Source organism: Heptranchias perlo, chromosome 25 (assembly GCF_035084215.1).
Source record: "Heptranchias perlo isolate sHepPer1 chromosome 25, sHepPer1.hap1, whole genome shotgun sequence".
Lineage (NCBI taxonomy): Eukaryota > Metazoa > Chordata > Chondrichthyes > Hexanchiformes > Hexanchidae > Heptranchias > Heptranchias perlo.
The window spans coordinates 14,337,283-14,357,994 of record NC_090349.1 but is presented as its reverse complement, the minus strand read 5'-3'; the positions used below and the strand labels follow the sequence as shown (position 1 = coordinate 14,357,994).

At 46.2% G+C, this 20,712-nt stretch overlaps 1 protein-coding gene across 4 annotated transcripts in view; it reads right to left on the bottom strand.

The window, feature by feature from the left end:
* Positions 1 to 20,712, bottom strand: part of hnf1a (HNF1 homeobox a) — a 184,462-nt gene that overhangs the window by 30,745 nt on the left and 133,005 nt on the right. For all 4 annotated transcript variants that reach the window (XM_068005667.1, XM_068005668.1, XM_068005669.1 and 1 more), the window contains one exon: positions 16,369 to 16,487. In XM_068005667.1, the coding sequence (XP_067861768.1) occupies positions 16,369 to 16,487 (119 nt within the window). The remainder of the gene's footprint in view (positions 1 to 16,368; positions 16,488 to 20,712) is intronic.

Genomic DNA, 20,712 nt, shown 5'->3' with positions numbered 1-20,712 from the left:
AATCAATGGGCTCAATTTTCCAGTGAAGTAGTGGGTGCGTTGGGGACGAGGGGGCTCCGAAAATCGCGGAAATCCCGAGCGGGTTCAGAACCCGGCTCCAACCCACAGACTTCCGGGTTCCCCACTGGGTGCGTGCGCGCCTCCTGAATGCGGAAGTCCCACCGGCAATTAAAGCCGGCGAGACGATAGTTAAGACACTTATTTAGTTACTTAAAGTACTTTAATTTTGTTCACGTTAAGGCAGGGGTCCGATTTTGAAACATCCCCAGTGTGTTTCTCGTGCTGTGGGAAACACTCCGTGTTCTGCCAGACGTGTTTCAGCCAGCAGCCAGTGGGACATTCAAATGCTTGTTTGACAGATGGGGAGAAAAGGTGAGTTTTTGCTGCAGGGCACTCAATTCTTTCACACAAACTTTTGGCTGCAAGATCTTTGTGTTTTCACTAAAAATTCATACTTTCCACTCACAATTCTTCTGTTCACACATATTTAATAACTTTTCGGACCCCCTCAGAGTCACACCATCAGGATGGGGGTGCCATGGCTGCATTCACCACTATATCCGAGGACGAGCAATATCACCAGCCTCGCCAGGCATGGCGTGCACTTCCGTCACATGCAGCTCCATAACCTGCACAAGAGCACAGAGGGCAACAACATAGAGGGGTGCCACTTGAGGAGGCCCCATCCACATCTGCCACCCACATGGAGGAGGAGGAGATGGGCAGAGCAGTGGCTTACCTGGCTGCTCGTGAGGACAGGGAGTCACTGATTTGTGAACGGTTCTCCTAACATCAGAAAGTGTGAACAGTCCTGTCATCACACCACCTGGAAAGAGCAGCGCCCACACCAGGCTGCCCACTCCTCCCTACACAAAACAGTCCTGCAACTACACATACACCCACTGTAAAGTAACCCAATGAGAGGCATCAAGTGTTCATGGTGTGATAGGGCCCTTTCATGGTGAACCTTGGGGTTCTGCATCTGCGTCCAGCTGGAGAGAAGTGCGCCCACCGAAGCGGACTCTCCGCAGCTGCCCTGCCATCAGTGTCTGCTTGTGCTCATATGTGGTAATTCACCAGGTGCCAACCCAACTAGCTGAGGACTAGGACCCACCGAGGTGTGAGTATCTGCGCTGGTGGAAAGCTCGCTAAGATGTGACGGTGCACCCTCAGAGGCCGACAGGTCCTCTGAGGAATCGCCCTCTGCTGTCGCAGCAGTCACTGAAAGCCCTGTAAGAGAACAGAAGGCAATATTAAGCATCATCTCAGACGTGTCATGTTGCGATGAGCGTACTGAGGTGCTGAAGATGGCAAGGCATGTTAACATCAATTCATATTGCGTGTGCTGAATGTTAAAGTTATGTCACCATAAGTTTGTGAGGTGCCAGTCTCGGCGTCCCCGACGGACAGGCGCTCGAGGGTTCGGCTGAGCTCCAGCGCCTCCTGCTCCCCATCTGTGAGGACGACGATTTGTTGTGGCCCCCCTCCAGTCCTCGCCCTCTCCCATGCACTTTGCGCTCTCTTCTCCTAGAAGCGGAGAAAGAACAGACATGTGGGTGAGTGATGGTGACGTGGCCAACCGGTGAATGCATTGGTTTGGGTGAGGCTGACTGTGAAAGAGATGCATCAGAGGGTGAGTATGAGACAGAGCCATGACATTGGGTTGAGTGGTAGTGGGGGTGACTAATGGGGAGGTGAGGAAGTACTGAGGAAGTGCAGGTAAATTGAGGATGAGCCTTAAGTGGGTGTGGGGAGTGATGTGATGGAGTAGTATTGGCAGTGCAGAATGAGTTGTGGGGTGGGGGCGATGATGTGGAAGATGGAATGTAAGAGAATCAATAAGTGTACTCACTTTGGTTGACCTAGTTAAATCATTGAAGGCTTCCTGCATTGGATCCATGTGTGCGAGATGTTGCTGCTGCTGGTGACCTCCTCTGCCACCTCGAGCCAGGCCTTCTTGGTGGCAGAGGCAGGCCACTTCCTCCCGTCCGCCAGGTAAAACAGATCCCTCCTCCTCCTCATCCCATCCAGTAGCACCTGGAATGAGGCATCATTGAACCTTGGAGCAGCCTTGCCCCTGTGCTGCTCCATTGTGGTGTCTGGGTGTTTGCTCCATTGGAGCAAGAGCCCTTTAAATAGAGCTCCTCCAGCCTGTGATGCGACTGTGCAGCTTTCAGATGGCAAATCCGGAAGCCATGTTAAGTGGCACCAATTGAATTGCGATCGCGTGGGAAATGGACATTTTTTATTGGTTGGGTTACTCGTGCGCCCATTCACAGCACCCCCCCCCCCCCCCCGCTGCTATCCTGCCTCCACTGTAATATCGGGGCCAATGTGTGCAACCTCTTCCCCACTGAACAGTGAAAGAAAGTTTAGAGTTCAAAATACAATTTTGAAATAAAGGTCATTGTGTCAAAATACAAAGTGAAATGAGACAGCCCTTCACGCAACTTGTGTTTTCACCAATTATCTCCTGAAGCTGCTCTCTCATACTGACCTTTAGCACCTCACCCATGTGGCCATTCTTTGTATGTAAGCATAGGCAATGAGTGTCAGCAGGCTCTTCAACCATGGGGGGTATCAGAGCCGAGCCTGATCGTGTTCTCACCTGATGTCCAGACACATGCATTTTCTAGTTGGGAGGGCGGGCAGGTCACTGGCTAGTGTCAGATGCGGGAACTCCTCCTCAGCCCTTAGTTTCTGAGGCTAATTGTATAGCCCCTACCACTGCCCTGGCTGAGATCAGCCCAGATCACTGATAGAACTCAGGAACCTTCCTGGTCTGTGTGGTTCTACAATACCTGTTCTGATAAAATATTCTGATATTGGGCCTCTTGAACCTTGTCACAAAAGTACACCCATGAAATGGGAGCTTGCAGACAATAGTGTCCTTCCATTATTGGTAATGGATAATACAATGGAGGGTGTTGCATCACATCAGGGTCTCTCACATGGAAGAAAGTTTGATATGTGTTGGCAACATGGTAAACATAATTGGAAGATTTACTCTGGCAATTTCTAGCAAAATCGTAAATGCTTCTAAATTTGGTTAGCCAGAAAATGGAGAACAAAAGAAGTCCACGCATGGTCACTAATACATAATAACCAGAGGAAATCTTTCCTCATGGTGAGTTCCTGGCCTTGGCTGGACGGAAATGAGAAGCAACAAGATGAGGAAAGATGTTTGAGATCAATGCGGTTGAAGGGACTCTTTCATTGCAGCCTATCTTGTGACAACTTCTCCAGAGAGAGGACAGGAAGGTGATAGGAAGGGGTCAACCTGGACTAATCCCATTTACCATTAGACAGGAACTTTGCCTCATAGATGGGGGTGGTGCATTAAGTTGACAGACCTAAAGAGGAGAACAAAATAGTAAAATTATGGGGGGAGGGGATGGGAAAAACTCACATTCAAATTTTTCAAGTAAACATGAAACATGTATTTTCACGTATTTGTAAAGTTCACTTAGCGAAGGGTTTGAAGAAATAAAAGTAAGATCAGCACGCAATGATAAGTGACTCTTGTTATGTAGACTAACTAGTTCACTATCATGAAGAGCTCAAATTCCAGGGGACACAAGTTAAGAATGTGGAAGTTAGGAATAAGAAGGGAAATCAGGCAGAAGTTTTCAGACAAAGGGTAATGGAGTTGTGGAATAAGTTGCCTGGGAAGGTCTTTGAAGTGGACGGTACAAATGGGATCAACAGGCAATTGGATGTACTTCTGGAGAAAGAAGGGATTGAGAAAGATGAGAAGGCAGATGGATGGGATTGATCTATGAAAGCAGACGGATCTATCAAAACTAATCTGCGGAAACAATATTTCAGAGAGCTAGTGGTCAATCTGTGGAACAGGCTCCCTAGAGAGATGGTGGAAGCAGTTAGTATTGATTCATTCAAATGCAAATTAGATAGATTTCAGAAAACAACATTTTGGGATACGGTATATGAGTAACTTGACACATGACAGATGGTAAGTGTAGCATATTTGGGAGGGAAAAAGGTGACTTTGGACCAAAAGCTGTCCACCACTGGGGATTTCTTCATGTCATTTCTGGGTCTGTTGTAGACTAATTGATAGAGATTGATTGCTATGATTAGTCAACAACTCCATTATCGTTGTATCATGTGACTACCAGGATGGTAGAAGGTGAACTAGAAGGAACTTGGGGGGGAAAAAAAATTAGATAGGGCCTATTATTGGGCGGGGGTAGTGCGATCCGCTATTACCCCGCACCTAATGGCCCCTGCACAGGCAGGACAAGACTTTCGTGAGGCCTGAGGACCTAACTTCAAGCAGCGTTGGACATCAGCGTTGAACGAGGATTCAATACAATTCGCACTTTCCACCAGCACGGGGAGTCCCAATCTCTTAAAGGCAGGCTATCTCTTAAAAATCTCTTAAAGGTCGCTGGTACCTGTTATTTGCTGAAAATAACAGTCTGCTGTCTGCACGGAGTCTGAACTGAGATCAGACATCGCGCATGCAAATACAGATGTTTACAAACTGATGAGTTATGTTAAAACATTGAATAAAGGTTGCATACTACTAAATCCCACATCCACCAATCTGCATGCCAGACCTCATCAATCTGCTGATCTGAGTTTGTACCAGGCCTGCGAGAGGGTGTGCACCAAGGTTCTCTGCTGATGCAATAGAGGCCTTGGTGCAAGAGATGGACAGAAGGAGGGACATCCTATATCCGCGGGGGGGCAAGAGGCCCTCCAGACATATAACAAAAGGCAGTGGCAGGCGCACAGCATCATGAACATGGATGCAGTGCAGGAAGAAGTTCGATGCTTTGACATGAATGATCAAGGTGAGTGAGGTCAACTGTCAAGTGGTGTCTCTTACCAATTACATCACTAGCCGCATCCACTGCACCACACACTACACCCCCCATCACCCACATAACAACAAACTCTTTCCACCGGTACTCAACTCTTCCAATCAGATGCTTCTCTCACCCTTACATATTGCCACTGTTACAAACTGCCCACCCACAACTCACAGGCTATTCAACCTTGACAGGCACATCACCCAGACATTTGTCTCGCTTGCTTAGTGGAGAAGGTGGCGCATATCAGGAGGCAGCAAGTGTCAGTGGCATTTAGCCCCTCGAGCCTGTTCCGCCATTCATTGAGATCATGACTGATCTGTGACCTAACTTCATATACCCGCCTTTTTTTTTATTCGTTCATGGGATGTGGGCGTCACTGGCGAGGCCAGCATTTACAGCCCATCCCTAATTGCCCTTGAGAAGGTGGTGGTGAGCCGCCTTCTTGAACCGCTGCAGTCCGTGTGGTGAAGGTTCTCCCACAGTGCTGTTAGGTAGGGAGTTCCAGGATTTTGACCCAGGCAAGTGGAGGGTATTCCATCACACTCCTGACTTGTGCCTTGTAGATGGTGGAAAGGCTTTGGGGAGTCAGGAGGTGAGTCACTCGCCGCAGAATACCCAGCCTCTGACCTGCTCTTGTAGCCACAGTATTTATGTGGCTGGTCCAGTTAAATTTCTGGTCAATGGTGACCCCCAGGATGTTGATGGTGGGGGATTCGGCGATGGCAATGCTGTTGAATGTCAAGGGGAGGTGGTTAGACTCCCCCTTGTTGGAGATGGTCATTGCCTGGCACTTGTCTGGCGCGAATATTACTTGCCACTTATCAGCCAAGCCTGGATGTTGTCCAGGTCTTGCTGCATGTGGGCTTGGACTGCTTCATTATCTGAGGGGTTGCGAATGGAACTGAACACTGTCCAATCATCAGCGAACATCCCCATTTCTGACCTTATGATGGAGGGAAGGTCATTGATGAAGCAGCTGAAGATGGTTGGGCCTAGGACACTGCCCTGAGGAACTCCTGCAGCAATGTCCTGGGCCCTTAGCCCCATATCCCTTAATACCCTTGGTTCACAGAAATCTATCAATCTCAGATTTAGAATTCACAATTGAGCTTGCATCAACTGCCATTTGCAGAATAGCGTTCCAAACTTCTACCACCCTTTGCGTGTAGAAGCATTTTCTAAATTCACTCCTGCACGTCCTGGCTCTAAATTTTTGGCAATGTCCCCGCGTCCTAGTTTTCAAGTCTAGGAGACCTCCAAAAACAGTTACAAATGTCTCGGCAGCCAGAAGCAATAATCTAGCCACTAACCTGTAAATCCTGCACAGTCCCTTTTAAAAGCGCTGGTGGGGGTCCTCCAGGCACTCTAAGACACGTTCAGATGGTCTGGGTTAAGACTGTACGTTGAGTTGAGCGTTAGACACCATTTTGGAACTTATCACTTTAAATCAGTGTTGCACACTGATTGTATCCATTTTCTCCTTTACATGCTTCCAGCGTTCAGTATTTCCGTATGCGCTAACCCCTATACCAAGATGGCGTACAACGCACGTCATGCAGGAAACGTGCATGCATAGCCAAGATGCCATCTTGGATGTTGGAGAGACCGTGTAGCGGTCCAATTTAGCGCCCTTGGTCTTTTGTCATCTAGCAATTCCGATGTTCCTATGAGAGACTTGTTGGACCTCACATTCCTAAAAATGTTAATAATTTGCAATTTCTTTTCTTCTCCATTTGATATGGGGGAATTATTACTGCTTTCCCTGCACAGAGTCATTGTTCTTAAATATCATGCGGTTTCATACAAAACATCAACAAAACATGTAACCAAGGCTGTTCCTGTGGGCGCAGTCACACAGTGTTGGACTCCCAGAGAGAGGTTCTTCGTTCAAATCTAACATACTGTAGGTCAATAGCAGGTGTCCGGTCTAACCAGATGTACAGGATTTAGCCCTTGTTTGATCCATAGGAATGTATTAAGGGAAATGAGTCCCCAGCTTTCCTATAAAGCGAACATCCCACTTATCTGTGTTCCGTTTAACTGGCTTTTACTGAATAATAAAAAGGAAGTATTGGGCCAGTGTACTTCTACCCAGGCTCAGTGATGATATGCTTTTAGAATGGCAAAGTCCTGTAACCCTGGAAACGATAATGCCAATGAAAGCTTTACCAGATCGTAATAAGGACTGAAATGTATGGATATGAATACAAAATAAATGAATTAAGGCCACAGCTGGTTGGTGGTACCTGCCCTGAGAGTGTTTAGTACACTGGGCCTCACATGGCTAAAACCCATGAATGCAAAGGGATTTTAGAGATAAGATATTGGTTTTTATTCACTTTTTGCACTATTTTGTAGTGATTTATTTTCACCACCTCCACAAATACTCACTTCCCCCATCTTCAGGGGCCTGCACTAATTCCCGACCTGTCCTCAGGACTCTAACTAGCCAGAGTTCACTCGGTGTCTTAGTGGGTAAAGGATTTTGCCCGGTATTATATTGAGCTATACAGACCAGGAGGTCTGAGGTTTGACAGCCAGTTTGTGCTGGTTTCAGCTGGGGCCAGGATATGAGTGCTACAATGTCCATGTCCCTGGGCAAGAGAGGAAAAATTAGCCAGGATTCCAGCTGCTGCCCATCACCCAGTGACGAGCTGGTAGAAAGTGAGGTCATGTGAATGGTCAAGTAAAAGCATGATTGGGCTGGGATGTCTTGCTTCCCATCCTCCCACCCCCCCCCCCCCCCCGCACGGTTGAATAGCCTGCCAATACTCGTGGTCCAAGCTTGCACACGAAGAATGGGTACTTGGGTGAAGTACCAGAGGACTGCCAGTGTGCGTGGAACTGTATCCCAGTCCCTTTCAGGAAAGACAGAGATAAAATATGATGGAAAAAGGAACTGTGAACAGGCGCCTGGAGTCTGACTCTCCCATCCTCTCCTGTGGGGAAAAATATCGCCAAGGCCCCTGCCCCGAACCCTTCCAACAACCCAGCTGTCATCAGCAACTCACTGGAGACTGTTGGCTTACAGAAATGGTAAAAAGAACTGGAGTGTGAAAAATGAAAAAGCGTCCTGTTAGCAGATGCAAAAGAGAAAATGTTCATTTTTCAGCATCAACATCAACAACTTGCATTTATACGGCAACTTGGACGTAACAAAATGTCCCAAGGTGCTTCACAGAAGCGTAATCAGACAAAAAAATTGACACCGAGCCAAAGAAGGAGACATTAGGACAGGTGACCCCTTGGTCAAAGAGGTAGGTTTTAAGGAGGACATAGAGGTGGAAAGATTTAGAGAGGAAATTGCAGAAAATTCAAACAGCATCATCACCTTTCCCCAATTTAGGGTTGCCAACCCTCCAGGATTGTCCTGCGGGAATTAAAGATTAATATCCTGGACATTACTGCGAGCAACCAGGGAGAAAAAGAATGATTTGTTTCATTCTCTTTCTTTGAACTCTTTTGTTTAGTAGATGTGAAAATACTGGAAATGGAAATTAAAGGTCTGTTTGACCGGGCGGGGTGGGTGGAGATGGGAGGTCATGTGATGAAACCTCCAGGACTACGTCCATCCAACTCTAACCCCTTTAATGAAAAAACATATAAAAGCACAAAGACAAAGATGGCAAATTTGATCTATTTCCCATGAATGTACACTCCATGAAAGGGATAGTTTGGCTACTGAACAGAATGAAATTACAGAATGGAGTATTTCCCTTTTAGCAATGAAGTAGTTGGTACATTGTTCCACACTCAGCACCAGGTTTTTGCAGCAATTAAATGCCATTTGAATTGATGGGGTGACCACAAGTGCCTGCTCAGTGGAGCCTGCTCTTATGGAGATTTCTTAAGTCACCTGACTAGGACTCATTCATCACCCACTGAATCTCGGCTTTGTTCACTGTTGTTTTTATTTTTTTTATTGTTTAGCGGCAGACAGCTGGGCTTTCCCCTGAGAAATCTGCCTGCAATTCCATAAAGTTTATCTGGGTTGCCTAGTTTGTTCTGGACGAACAGGCAGCTTTCAGCTTTACATTCGCCAGGGATGTCTGCTGGTAATGGGTTGAAGTACCTTTTGTAATCTGTTTAGCAGAGTCACAGAGCGTTTGTAAATGATTCATGGCAGGGTAGGGATCTCGCAATTACTACCTCAGACCCTGAAATTTGCCAGGTAATATTTTTAAATGAATGTAGTGGGTCCCTAGTGGACGGTTTCTCATTCGGTGATACCTCGGCGATGGTATTCATTCTGGGGAAGCTGACGTGCAGCTTTCCTGCACTGAGCTCAAGTTGCATTTGATAACCCAAAGAAACTGAAAGGGCGTCGTCCTGTGACCACCCCCCCTCCCCCAGATATCCACACACACTGCGGTTAGCACAATTTGAACTGCAAATTTGCATAAAAGTCCCAGAGATGGTGAGAATTTCGACATATGGCTGAATCTGAGCAACAACAAATCACTTGCCCTGACATTCAGCCAGTTCCATCTCTCTCTCTTATTTGAAAATGGCAGATGCTGCATTACCTACATTACAACAGTGACTACACTTCAAAAGCACTTAATTGGCTGTAATGTGCTTAGGGACATCCTGAGGTTGTGAAAGGAGCTATATAAATGCAAGTCTCTTTTTATGACTGATTGTCGGAGCGAATTTTAGATACAAACTAGCTTCCCTGTAACAGACGTCACCATCGTGATATCACCAAATGTTAAAAGCAGGGACCTTGAAGTGATGTAAAATGTTAATTTTGATAAGGTGAATATTTCCTTCTATTTTTATAAAGACCCCAAACTAAAAACAAGGAGAGATTAAAAAGAAAAATACCTTCAAATGCTGAAAATCTGAAATAAAAACAGAAAAAGCTAGAATAACTCTGCAGGTCAGTCAGCATCTGTAAAGCAAAAAGAGGAGTCATATAAAGTTGCCAGAAAAGGTAGCAAGTCTGAGGATTGGGAGCAGTTTAGAATTCAGCGAAGAAGGACCAAGAGATTGATTAAGAGGGGAAAAATAGAGTATGAGAGTAAACTTGTAAGGAACATAAAAATGGACTGTAAAAGCTTCTACAAGTATGTAAAAAGAAAAAGATTAGTGAAGACAAATGTAGGTCCCTTAGAGTCAGAAATGGGAGAATTTATAATGGGGAACAAAGAAATGGCAGAGCAATTAAACAAATACTTTGGTTCTGTCTTCACAGAAGAGGACACAAATAACTTCCCAGAAATGCTAGGGAACCAAGGGACTAGTGAGAAGGAGGAATTAAAGGAAATTAGTATTAGTAAAAAAATAGTGCTGCATAAATTAATGGGACTGAAAGCTGATAAATCCCCAGGGCCTGATAATCTGCATCCCAGAGTACTAAAAGAGGTAGCCATGGAAATAGTGGATGGATTGGTTGTCATCTTCCAAAATTCTATAGATTATGGAACAGTTCCTGCAGATTGGAGGGTGGCAAATACAACCCCACTATTTAAAAAAGGAGGGAGAGAGAAAACAGGGAACTACAGACCGGTTAGCCTAACATCAGTAGTAGGGAAAATGCTAGAGTATATTATAAAGGATGTGATAACAGGACACTTAGAAAATATCAACGGGATTAAACAAAGTCAACATGGATTTATGAAAGGGAAATCATGTTTGACAAACCTACTGGAGTTTTTTGAGCAAGTAACTGGTAGAATAGATAAGGGAGAACCAGTGGATGTGGTGTATTTGGATTTTCAGAAGCCTTTGATAAAGTCCCACATAAGAGGTTAGTGTGCAAAATTAAAGCACATGGGATTGGGGGTAATATATTGGCATGGATTGAAAATTGGTTAACAGAGAGTAGGAATAAATGGATCTTTTACGGGGTGGCAGGCAGTGACTAGTGGGGTACCACAGGGATCAGTGCTTGGGCCCCAGCTATTCACAATATATATCAATGATTTAGATGAGGGAACCAAATGTAATATTTCCAAGTTTGCTGATGACACAAAACTAGTTGGGATCGTGAGTTGTGAGAAGGATGCAAAGAGGCTTCAAGGTGATTTAGATTGGAGGAAGCACTGAAGGTAGCAAAGGCACAGAATGTACTCTGGGTGGGGGACTTCAATGTCCATCACCAAGAGTGGCTCGGTAGCACGACTATTGACCGAGCTGGCCGAGTCCTGAAGGACATAGCTGCCAGACTGGGCCTGCGGCAGGTGGTGAGCGAACCAACATGAGGGAAAAACTTACTTGACCTCGTCCTCACCAATCTACCTGTTGCAAATGCATCTGTCCATGACAGTATTGTTAGAAGTGACCACCGCACAGTACTCGTGGAGACGAAGTCCCGACTTCACAATGAGGCCACCATCCAACGTGTTGTGTGGCACTATCACCGTGCTAAATGGGATAGATTCAGAACAGATCTAGCAGCTCAAAACTGGGCATCCATGAGGCGCTGTGGGCCATCAGCAGCAGCTTAATTGTATTCCAGCACAATCTGTAACTTCATGGCCTGGCATATTCCTCACTCTACCATTACCAACAAGCCAGGGGATCAACCCTGGTTCAATGAGGAGTGTAGAAGAGCATGCCAGGAGCAGCACCAGGCGTACCTAAAAATGGGGTGCCAACCTGGTGAAGCTACAACTCAGGACTACATACGTGCTAAACAGCAGAAGCAACATGCTATAGACAGAGCTAAGCGATTCCACAACCAACGGATCAGATCAAAGCTCTGCAGTCCTGCCACATCCAGTCGTGAATGGTGGTGGACAATTAAACAACTAACGGGAGGAGGAGTCTCTGTAAACATCCCCATCCTCAATGATGGCAGAGTCCAGCACGTGAGTGCAAAAGGCAAGGCTGAAGCATTTGCAACCATCTTCAGCCAGAAGTACCAAGTGGATAATCTATCTCGGCCTCCTCCCGATATCCCACCATCACAGAAGCCAGTCTCCAGCCAATTCGATTCACTCCACGCGCGTCTAGCCAAGCTGTTCCAGTACAGCTACAACACCGGCATCTACCCGACAATGTGAAAAATTGCCCAGGTATGTCCTGTCCACAAAAAGCAGGACAAATCCAATCCGGCCAATTACTGCCCCATCAGTCTACACTCAATCATCAGCAAAGTGATGGAAGGTGTCATCGACAGTGCTATCAAGCGGCACTTACTCACCAATAACCTGCTCACCGATGCTCAGTTTGGGTTCCGCCAGGACCACTCGGCTCCAGACCTCATTACAGCGTTGGTCCAAACATGGACAAAAGAGCTGAATTCCAGAGGTGAGGTGAGAGTGACTGCCCTTGACATCAAGGCAGCATTTGACCAAGTGTCGCACCAAGGAGCCCTAGTAAAATTGAAGTCAATGGGAATCAGGGGGAAAACTCTCCAGTGGCTGGAGTCATATCTAACACAAAGGAAGATGGTAGCGGTTGTCGAAGGCCAATCATCTCAGCCCCAGGACATTGCTGCAGGAGTTCCTCAGGGCAGTGTCCTAGGCCCAACCATCTTCAGCTGCTTCATCAATGACCTTCCCTCCATCATAAGGTCAGAAATGATGATGTTCGCTGATGATTGCACAGTGTTCAGTTCCATTCGCAACCCCTCAGATAATGAAGCTGTCCGTGCCCACATGCAGCAAGACCTGAACAACAGCCAGGCTTGGGCTGATAAGTGGCAAGTAACATTCGCGCCAGACAAGTGCCAGGCAATGACCATCTCCAACAAGAGAGGGTCTAACCACCTCCCCTTGACATTCAACGGCATTACCATCGCCGAATCCCCCACCATCAACATCCTGGGGGTCACCATTGACCAGAAACTTAACTGGACCAGCCATATAAATACTGTGGATACAAGAGCAGGTCAGAGGCTGGGTATTCTGCGGCGAGTGACTCATCTCCTGACTTCCCAAAGCCTTTCCACCATCTACAAGGCACAAGTCAGGAGTGTAATGGAATACTCTCCACTTGCCTGGATGAGTGCAGCTCCAACAACACTCAAGAAGCTCGACACCATCCAGGACAAAGCAGCCCGCTTGATTGGCACCCCATCCACCACCCTAAACATTCACTCCCTTCACCACCGGCGCACAGTGGCTGCAGTGTGTACCATCCACAGGATGCACTGCAGCAACTCGCCAAGGCTTCTTCGACAGCACCTCCCAAACCCGCGATCTCTACCACCTAGAAGGACAAGAGCAGCAGACACATGGGAACAACACCACCTGCACATTCCCCTCCAAATCACACACCATCCCGACTTGGAAATATATCGCTGTTCCTTCATCGTCGCTGGGTCAAAATCCTGGAACTCCCTTCCTAACAGCACGGTGGGAGAACCGTCACCACACGGACTGCAGCGGTTCAAGAAGGCGGCTCACCACCACCTTCTCAAGGGTAATTAGGGATGGGCAATAAATGCTGGCCTTGCCAGCGATGCCCACACCCCAAGAACGAATTTTAAAAAAGGATACGGGCGAGGACATTTAGGACTGAGATGAGGAGAAGTTTCTTCACTCAGAGGGTGGTGAACCTGTGGAATTCTCTACCACAGAAGGCTGTGAGGCCAAGTCACTGAATATATTTAAGAAGGAGCTAGATAGATTTCTAAACATAAAAGGCATCAAGGGGTATGGGGAGAGAGCTGGAATATGGTATTGAGATAGAGGATCAGCCATGATCATATTGAATGGCGGAGCAGGCTTGAAGGGCCGAATGGTCTACTCCTGCTCCTATTTTCTATGTTTCTATGTTTCTTTGAAAGGACCGGTTAATGATTCAGGTGAAAACTGAGAGGTGAATGAGGAGAGATTTCTATGGTAAATACCAGTCTCCTATTGTACCATCCTTCCTCTTTAAAACTCTGTTAATAGAACAGAGAGTAACAGCCACTTTCAAAAATGCTTCACTGCTTTTTGCACTTACTGTGTCTGCTACACTGTGATCTTGTACAATGTTGTTTGGTAGTTTTTCTTGGTTTGACTAAAGGGGCAACATTTTCATGTACCTGACTAACCTTCTATTTGGGGAGGTGGGGAATAATGGAGCAGAGCTCTACATTGATTTCACCACTTCACATATCAGCGATGAGATGATGCACTCCAGTATGATTTACGCTATTGTGTTGTTTGCAAATAAAATTAAGATAGAGAAATATAGGAACAGGGGTAGGCCATTCAGCCCCTCGAGCCTGTTCCGCCATTCAGTTAGATCACGGCTGATCTGTACCTCAACATCATTGACCCCACTTTGCTCCATATCCCTTGACACCCTGACTCAAAAAAAACATGGATCTCAGTCTTGAAAATTTCAACTGTCCCAGCATCCACAGCCTTTTGGGAGAGCGAGTTCCAGATTTCCACGACCCTTTGCATGAAAAAGTGCTTCCTGATTTCATTCCTAAATGGCCTAGGTCTAATTTTAAGATTATGTCCTCTTGTTCTGGATTCCCCACCAGAGGAGATAGTTTATCTGTATCTGCGCTATCGAATTCCTTTATCATTTTAGAAGCCTTGATTATATCACCCCTTCTTAAGCCTTACAAAGTCAAGGGTATACAAGCCAGTGACCCTTTAAAACAGTATTACTTACCAACATAAAGGGGGCAGTAGCAACATGGATACAGAATTAGCTAAGGGACAGGAAACAGAGAGTAGTGGTGAATGATTGTTTTTCAGACTGAAGGGAGGTGTACAGTGGTGTTCCCCAGGGGTCAATGCTGGGACCACTGCTTTTCTTGATATATATTAATGACTTGGACTTGGGTGTGCAGGGCACAATTTCAAAATTTGCAGATGACACAAAACTTGGAAGGGTGGTAAACCATGAGGAGGATAGTGATAGACTTCAAGAGGATATAAACAGGCTGGTGGCATGGGCGGATACGTGGCAGATGAAATTTAACGCAGAAAAATGCAAAGTGATACATTTTGGTAGGAAGATCAAGGAGAGGCAATATAAACTAGAGGGCACAACTCTAAAAGGTGTACAGGAACAGAGAGATCTGGGGGTATATATGCACAAATCGTTGAAGGTGGCAGGGCAGGTTGAGAAAGTGGTTAAAAAAGCATACGGGATCCTGGGCTTTATAAATAGAGGCATAGAGTACAAAAGTATGGAAGTCATGATGAACCTTTATAAAACACTGGTTCGGCCACAACTGGAATATTGTGTCCAGTTCTGGGCATTGCACTTCAGGAAAGATGTGAAGACCTTAGAAAGGGTGCAGAAGAGATTTACTAGGATGATTCCAGGGATGAGGGACTTTAGCTATGTGGATAGACTGGAGAAGCTGTGGTTGTTCTCGTTGGAACAGAGACGGTTGCGAGGAGATTTGATAGAGGCATTCAAAATTATGAAGGGTCTAGACAGAGTAGATAGACAGAAACTGTTCATTTTGCTGATTGTCACAAGGTCACCCAGAGGCTAGTTCGATAGCCACTCTCGGGAATGCCGCACCGGGGAGTTTTGGGATGTAGGGCTGGGTCTGCGATTCCTACACACAGTGAGCTCCTGACTTCAATCATTCCACTGTGACTAGTTGCCAAGTGAAAATCAGGCACTTCCACAGGGAAAAAGAGAATAACAAAACTATAACTTAAAAATTATACCAGGTAATATTACCATCGAAATGCTTAACACATTCATATGGATTCTCTTTGTCCACTATTTCAATGGAGGCTTTAACCCATTTATTTTATGGTACTATCACACAGCTTAATTTCTGGGCTGGATCGATTATTAGTCTCTTCAACTTGCTGTATGGAAGCTGAGACAGCCCTTCCTCCAGTAAGTATTCCCTTGTCTTCTTATGCTGGAGAGCATGGAAAAGAGAGGGAACAATATGAATCCCAGTTCAGGCAAGTGAACCTCCAACTGACAGGACAGGGATGGAGGCACAAGAAGCAGCAAGTGGGGCCACAGGTGGAGATGTGGGCTACGAATGTCCACAGGCTCTATTATAAATATGAATGCTTCAAAACAATTAATGGACACAACAGGTTTCCAATATCAAAGAACAATTGGGTCCCCTTCTATTTGTAAATGTGAAAAAATATCTTGCATGCTATGTTACCATGGTGACACTGCCTCTTACATTGCCTGCTCAGAAAAGCGGTCGCATGGACAAGAGGGAAAGGCCAGACATCATGGTCGGGAGTACATTTACCAACAGAGGCTTCAGGAAGCCCACATGTGTCTCTTTTGGTGCCCAAATTCTCTTTGGTTGGGAAAATGCTGCATTTCAGCTGTGCTACTGGAGACCAGGCGTTTGCCCACAGGGAGGGAGGAAAATGGGAAGGAGAGTCGCCTCGGGTTGTTGCCCTACTAGTATCTGGCTTAGAATGGAGTTGGTAGAGGCCTGGTCACAGGTCACAGGTCACCTATCTGCTCCCTCAGCCAGGGAATGGCACCTGGAATAGGGAAACGCAACAAGAGAGTCGAAGACAAATTTCCTTCGGTTATTTTGCACATTTTTGAAAGCTGGAACTTTTCACCGTTCAAAAGGTACGTAATGCGAGCTGTTAGAAAGATGTGTTGCGTCTCTGGTTACCTGCTTTGCCATGGGAAGACTGGTCAGGCTGCTAATATTGCTGGCATCAGTGAAGACCATGGTCTGTGGAAAGAGGCTGGTGTGATACTGGGACAGTTCTGGCTTGTGGCTGTACACAGCTGCATTAAAAAAAAGAATAATTTTAGTGAGTCCCACCCTAGACATTTGTGCAATACAGCACTTTTTTGTGAATTACTGTTTTTCTTATCATGTTGAACCTACGAACCGTGCACCTGCAGAAGTGAACGAGTACCTCAGCTCTCCTAACAATTTTCTCCTTACAATTGTTGACCAGAGGTCACCGGTTACGGTTACTGGCTTAGAACAAAGAGGAGAAGAGTCAATTCTCTCTTAACTCTCAATTCACTTTATTCATGCTGTTAGATCATATACATATAGCTTATACGTCTGGTTAGATATAGGCATGCAGTTTACACCAGGTTATACAGTTTTATATCCAAACAAAGATCTAAACGCACACCCATTAGGTTTCTCTGACACTCCCTGAGTGGTCACAGAATATAAAGGATAATACCCGAAAAGGAGAGCTGACGCTGGCCAGGCGTTCCATTCTCTCTCTCTTTCAACGTCGTCTCTACGTCCCTGACGTAGGGTCTTCCACTTCCGTGATGGTTGGTCTCCGGAGTCTTCGCTCTGGCTCCACGCCCCAGATCCTTCATTCTTATTCCGAATCTTATCTCTTCAAGCTGTGCTGTCTCTCTCTTTCATTGGTTTAGGCTTTCTCGGTTACCTGTGTCTTCTCCTCATTGGCTCTGTCCCAAGGACTTGTGTCTTATCACATTTCCTTTGTCTTTCACAAAACTTAGCTAATTCAAACCGGTTCCACCCAGCTCAGGCCAGTGACTGAACTCAGGTTACTTCAGTTTAAATGTTGTTCCTGCCTGTGTGTTTCAGCAGCTGACGTCTCGGGTTACTTTCTGCAGCCACTAGCCAACACAATGCAGCAACAGAAGAGGCAGCGATGGACCTTAAAGGGGCCAAAGTGCCTCAAAGATGCAGCAAGGCTCTCGCCGAAGGCCTTGGCTAAGACCAGGGTCTGAAGAAAATAATTGCTGAGCTTGACTTGAAGGGAGAGGAGGCTGCTATAAGGTCCTCTCCCTCCACTGGGGGAACTCGGAGCCTTTACCACCACTTCTCAGGGCCCATCACCGCTTTCCCCATGGTGGGCCCGGGAAGCGGGGTGGACAAGAGGGAAATACGCCAAGGACCCAGGCCCTGCTCTCTCCGTCACCATCTGCATGCGGCGGGCAGGCAAGGAGCGGCCAGCCGTGATCTCAGAGGAAGCAGGGGGAAGAGAGCAGAGGGGGACGGAACAGGAGGGGATGGGAGCAGGTGGGGGGAGGGAGAAAGGGAGAGGGAGAAGGGGAGAGGGAGCGGGGGGACAAGGAGAAGAGGAGGGAAAAGGGGGAGAGGGAGAGGGAGAAGAGGGGAGAGGGAGCAGGCGGGGACAAGGAGAAGGGGAGGGAAAAGGGGGAGAGAGAGCGGGGGGCGAGGGAGAAGGGGAGAGGGAGAAGAGGGGAGAGGGAGCAGGGGGGACAGGGAGCAGGTGGGGAGAGGGAGAAGGGACAGCAGGGGGAAAATGGGAAGAAGGGGATGAGGGAGCAGGTGGGAACAGAGAGTGTGGAGAGAGGGAAAAGGAGGTTAAGGAGCACTAGGGACAGGGAGTCAGGGGAAAGGGAGCAGGGGGGATAGGGAGAAGGGGCAGAGAGGGAGCAGGAGTGGAGGGAGGGAAATCTGGTGTGGTAGTAGGCATCTGGGCATTAATTTTCCATGATTGCAGAGGAGAATTCCCTCCACTGTAGTAATAGTGAATGTGCTGGCCTTAGAGAGATGTTAGCACAACTTTATCAGTGCGGAGTCTTGCGATCTCCATCGGTCTATATTGTCGAGTGTGTGTGGCTGCAGGAAACATGCGGCCTGCAAATCACTTAATTGCTAGGCCTAATATAAAAGCCAGTCGTTAATGGCACATCCTGAAGGTGACCCTGCTGTGTTTTAACCCATCCTCAATCCATATTTGTAATAAGCAAAGGAGAATTACCGGTAAATTATTATTATTTCAATGCAGAATTATTAATCTCTGAAGTGTATTTAAAATGTCAAAACTTCCCCTGGGTTCTTTTTTTAACAGCATCAAACCACTTTAGGAAAGCTACAGGGAGCCTTGCGGTGATCACCTGGTAAATGTATAAATTGCCTTTCCACAATTTCCCATCATTATTGGAGACTACAGAAAAAAATGATCTGTGTCAGTGCAGAAATCGATGCAGACAAAAATATTTCCTCTCCTTATATAATATATCGAACGGCACCATCTTCAGGAGAACTCTGGGGAAGGAGACTGGTCCGAGGGAGCCATTTACATCACGATGACATCCAGCACAACTGATGCGATGATCTCTCTTGTGGCTCATGATATCTGCTCAACCCATTGATGGGTTACTGTCTTGGAACACACAGGGGCTGAAATTGGCTTGCACAGTATTAGTAATGAATGCATCCGTGTAAAATTCCTCCGTCTTCTATTTTGGCAGAGCTGCTAACCCACTTAAAATGAATGGGTCGGCATCCTTGTAAAAGCAATGGAATGAATTTCATAGGAACTTCTCTGTTACTAATATTGTGCAGTGAAGTTTCAACCTCACTGTGCGTTACTCTATTTATACTGGGCAGAAATTCCTTGCAAAATAACGGAGAGCTCAGCAACGCTCACCGTTGTCAGTGGTGAAATGGAGGAGCAGGTTCCGGCATTCGCACACGTGCAGTGAAACGCGGAAATCCAGAACTTGCTCCTGGTGGTTCGCCAGCGCTCTGACAGCTTCGAATTAAAGGGATATCGCACGCTGCAATCAGAGAAATCATTGAAAAAGAGCCAACTTGCTCATCTGCCCAGCTGGAAAGTATCTAATATCGCCACAAAACAGTTACGCTTAAAAATACCAGTTCTAAACCAAGTCTTAAAGACTACCAAACCACTAAAAATTAACTTTTAAAAATGTGGAGTATCATTACTCCTTATTTTAATAATTTTTGGTCATTAAAAAAATTTAATTTTTAAAAAACTTTTCCCTTCTCTCTTTTATTTAATTCAGTTATTTCTTACCCTCTCTTTTTTCGCTGCCTGTAACTGTTTTACAATGAATTTAATGTTGTACCTTTCACTTCCTGGTTTAACATTCCAAGCCTACAGAGATAGTTAACGCAGCGTGTCAAGAATGCTGCGATCTTTTTGACCGAGGGGAGAGATCGATCCTCTCGCTTCTCCCAGGGTCCTGGCTTCGCTTGAACTGACGCTGGGCTCTCCTCCACTTCCTATTCGAGGAAATGCCCGAAGAAAAGACCCTGGTAAGTTAGTGGGCTAGTATAAATCTACAGAGCGGCGAGCAGTGTTGGATCGCTGCTCCAAGCAATTTCTACCCCAGTATTTATTATGTCTATTATTTACCACGAACCAACTATGGATTTTTGTTTATTTATTTCTTTTTGGGATGTGGGCAGTACTGCCCAGCTCTAGTTGCCTTGAGGGCATTAACGGTCAAGGACTGGAATCACAAGTTGACCAGACCGGGTAGGGGTGACGGATTTTATTGTTGCTGTTGGGTTTTTATTTCTTGCCCAATAATTACCATTTTATAAAAAATCTCTTTAATAACTTGCCCTGGTGGCATTTGAACTCACAAGCTCTGGGTTGTTAGTCCAGTACCATAACCACTAAGCTGCTGAGCCCACTATCATGGTACTAATTTGCAGTGATTAGAGCCTAAAAATTACTGCTGGTGACGTTGGCCAGTAAACGCTTTGTTTTAACATAACCCGTTTCACATCATGGCTTATGTGAGAATCATTAAACCCATAGTTACCACACACCAAGTACATGGGCATCAGAGTGGTCGGTTTTGACTGTGACACCCGCCTCCAGCAAAAACTAAAATGACCCAAAAATGGATTAAAGCCATCTGTGGGTGGGGCCTTAACCAAATGCTCTACACTAATTCCTGCTCACCCATCACTCCTGTCCTCACTAACCTAAATTGGCTCCCCATCCACCAAATGTACTGTTAGTGTGGAATGAAGCTTAAAAGGCCAAGGAGGTCCCAGGTTTTATCCCGGGTCTGCGCTGTTAGTTGATCTCTGCCAAGGTGGCATGGGGTACTACAAATAGGCTCGGAGCCCTGGGGTGAGGAATGGCGGGAAAAAAATTATGATCCTGACTGTTACATAGAATTACATAGAATTTACAGCACAGAAACAGGCCAATGGGCCCAACTGGTCCTTGCCGGTGTTTATACTCCATACTAGCTTCCTCCCACTCTACTTCATCTC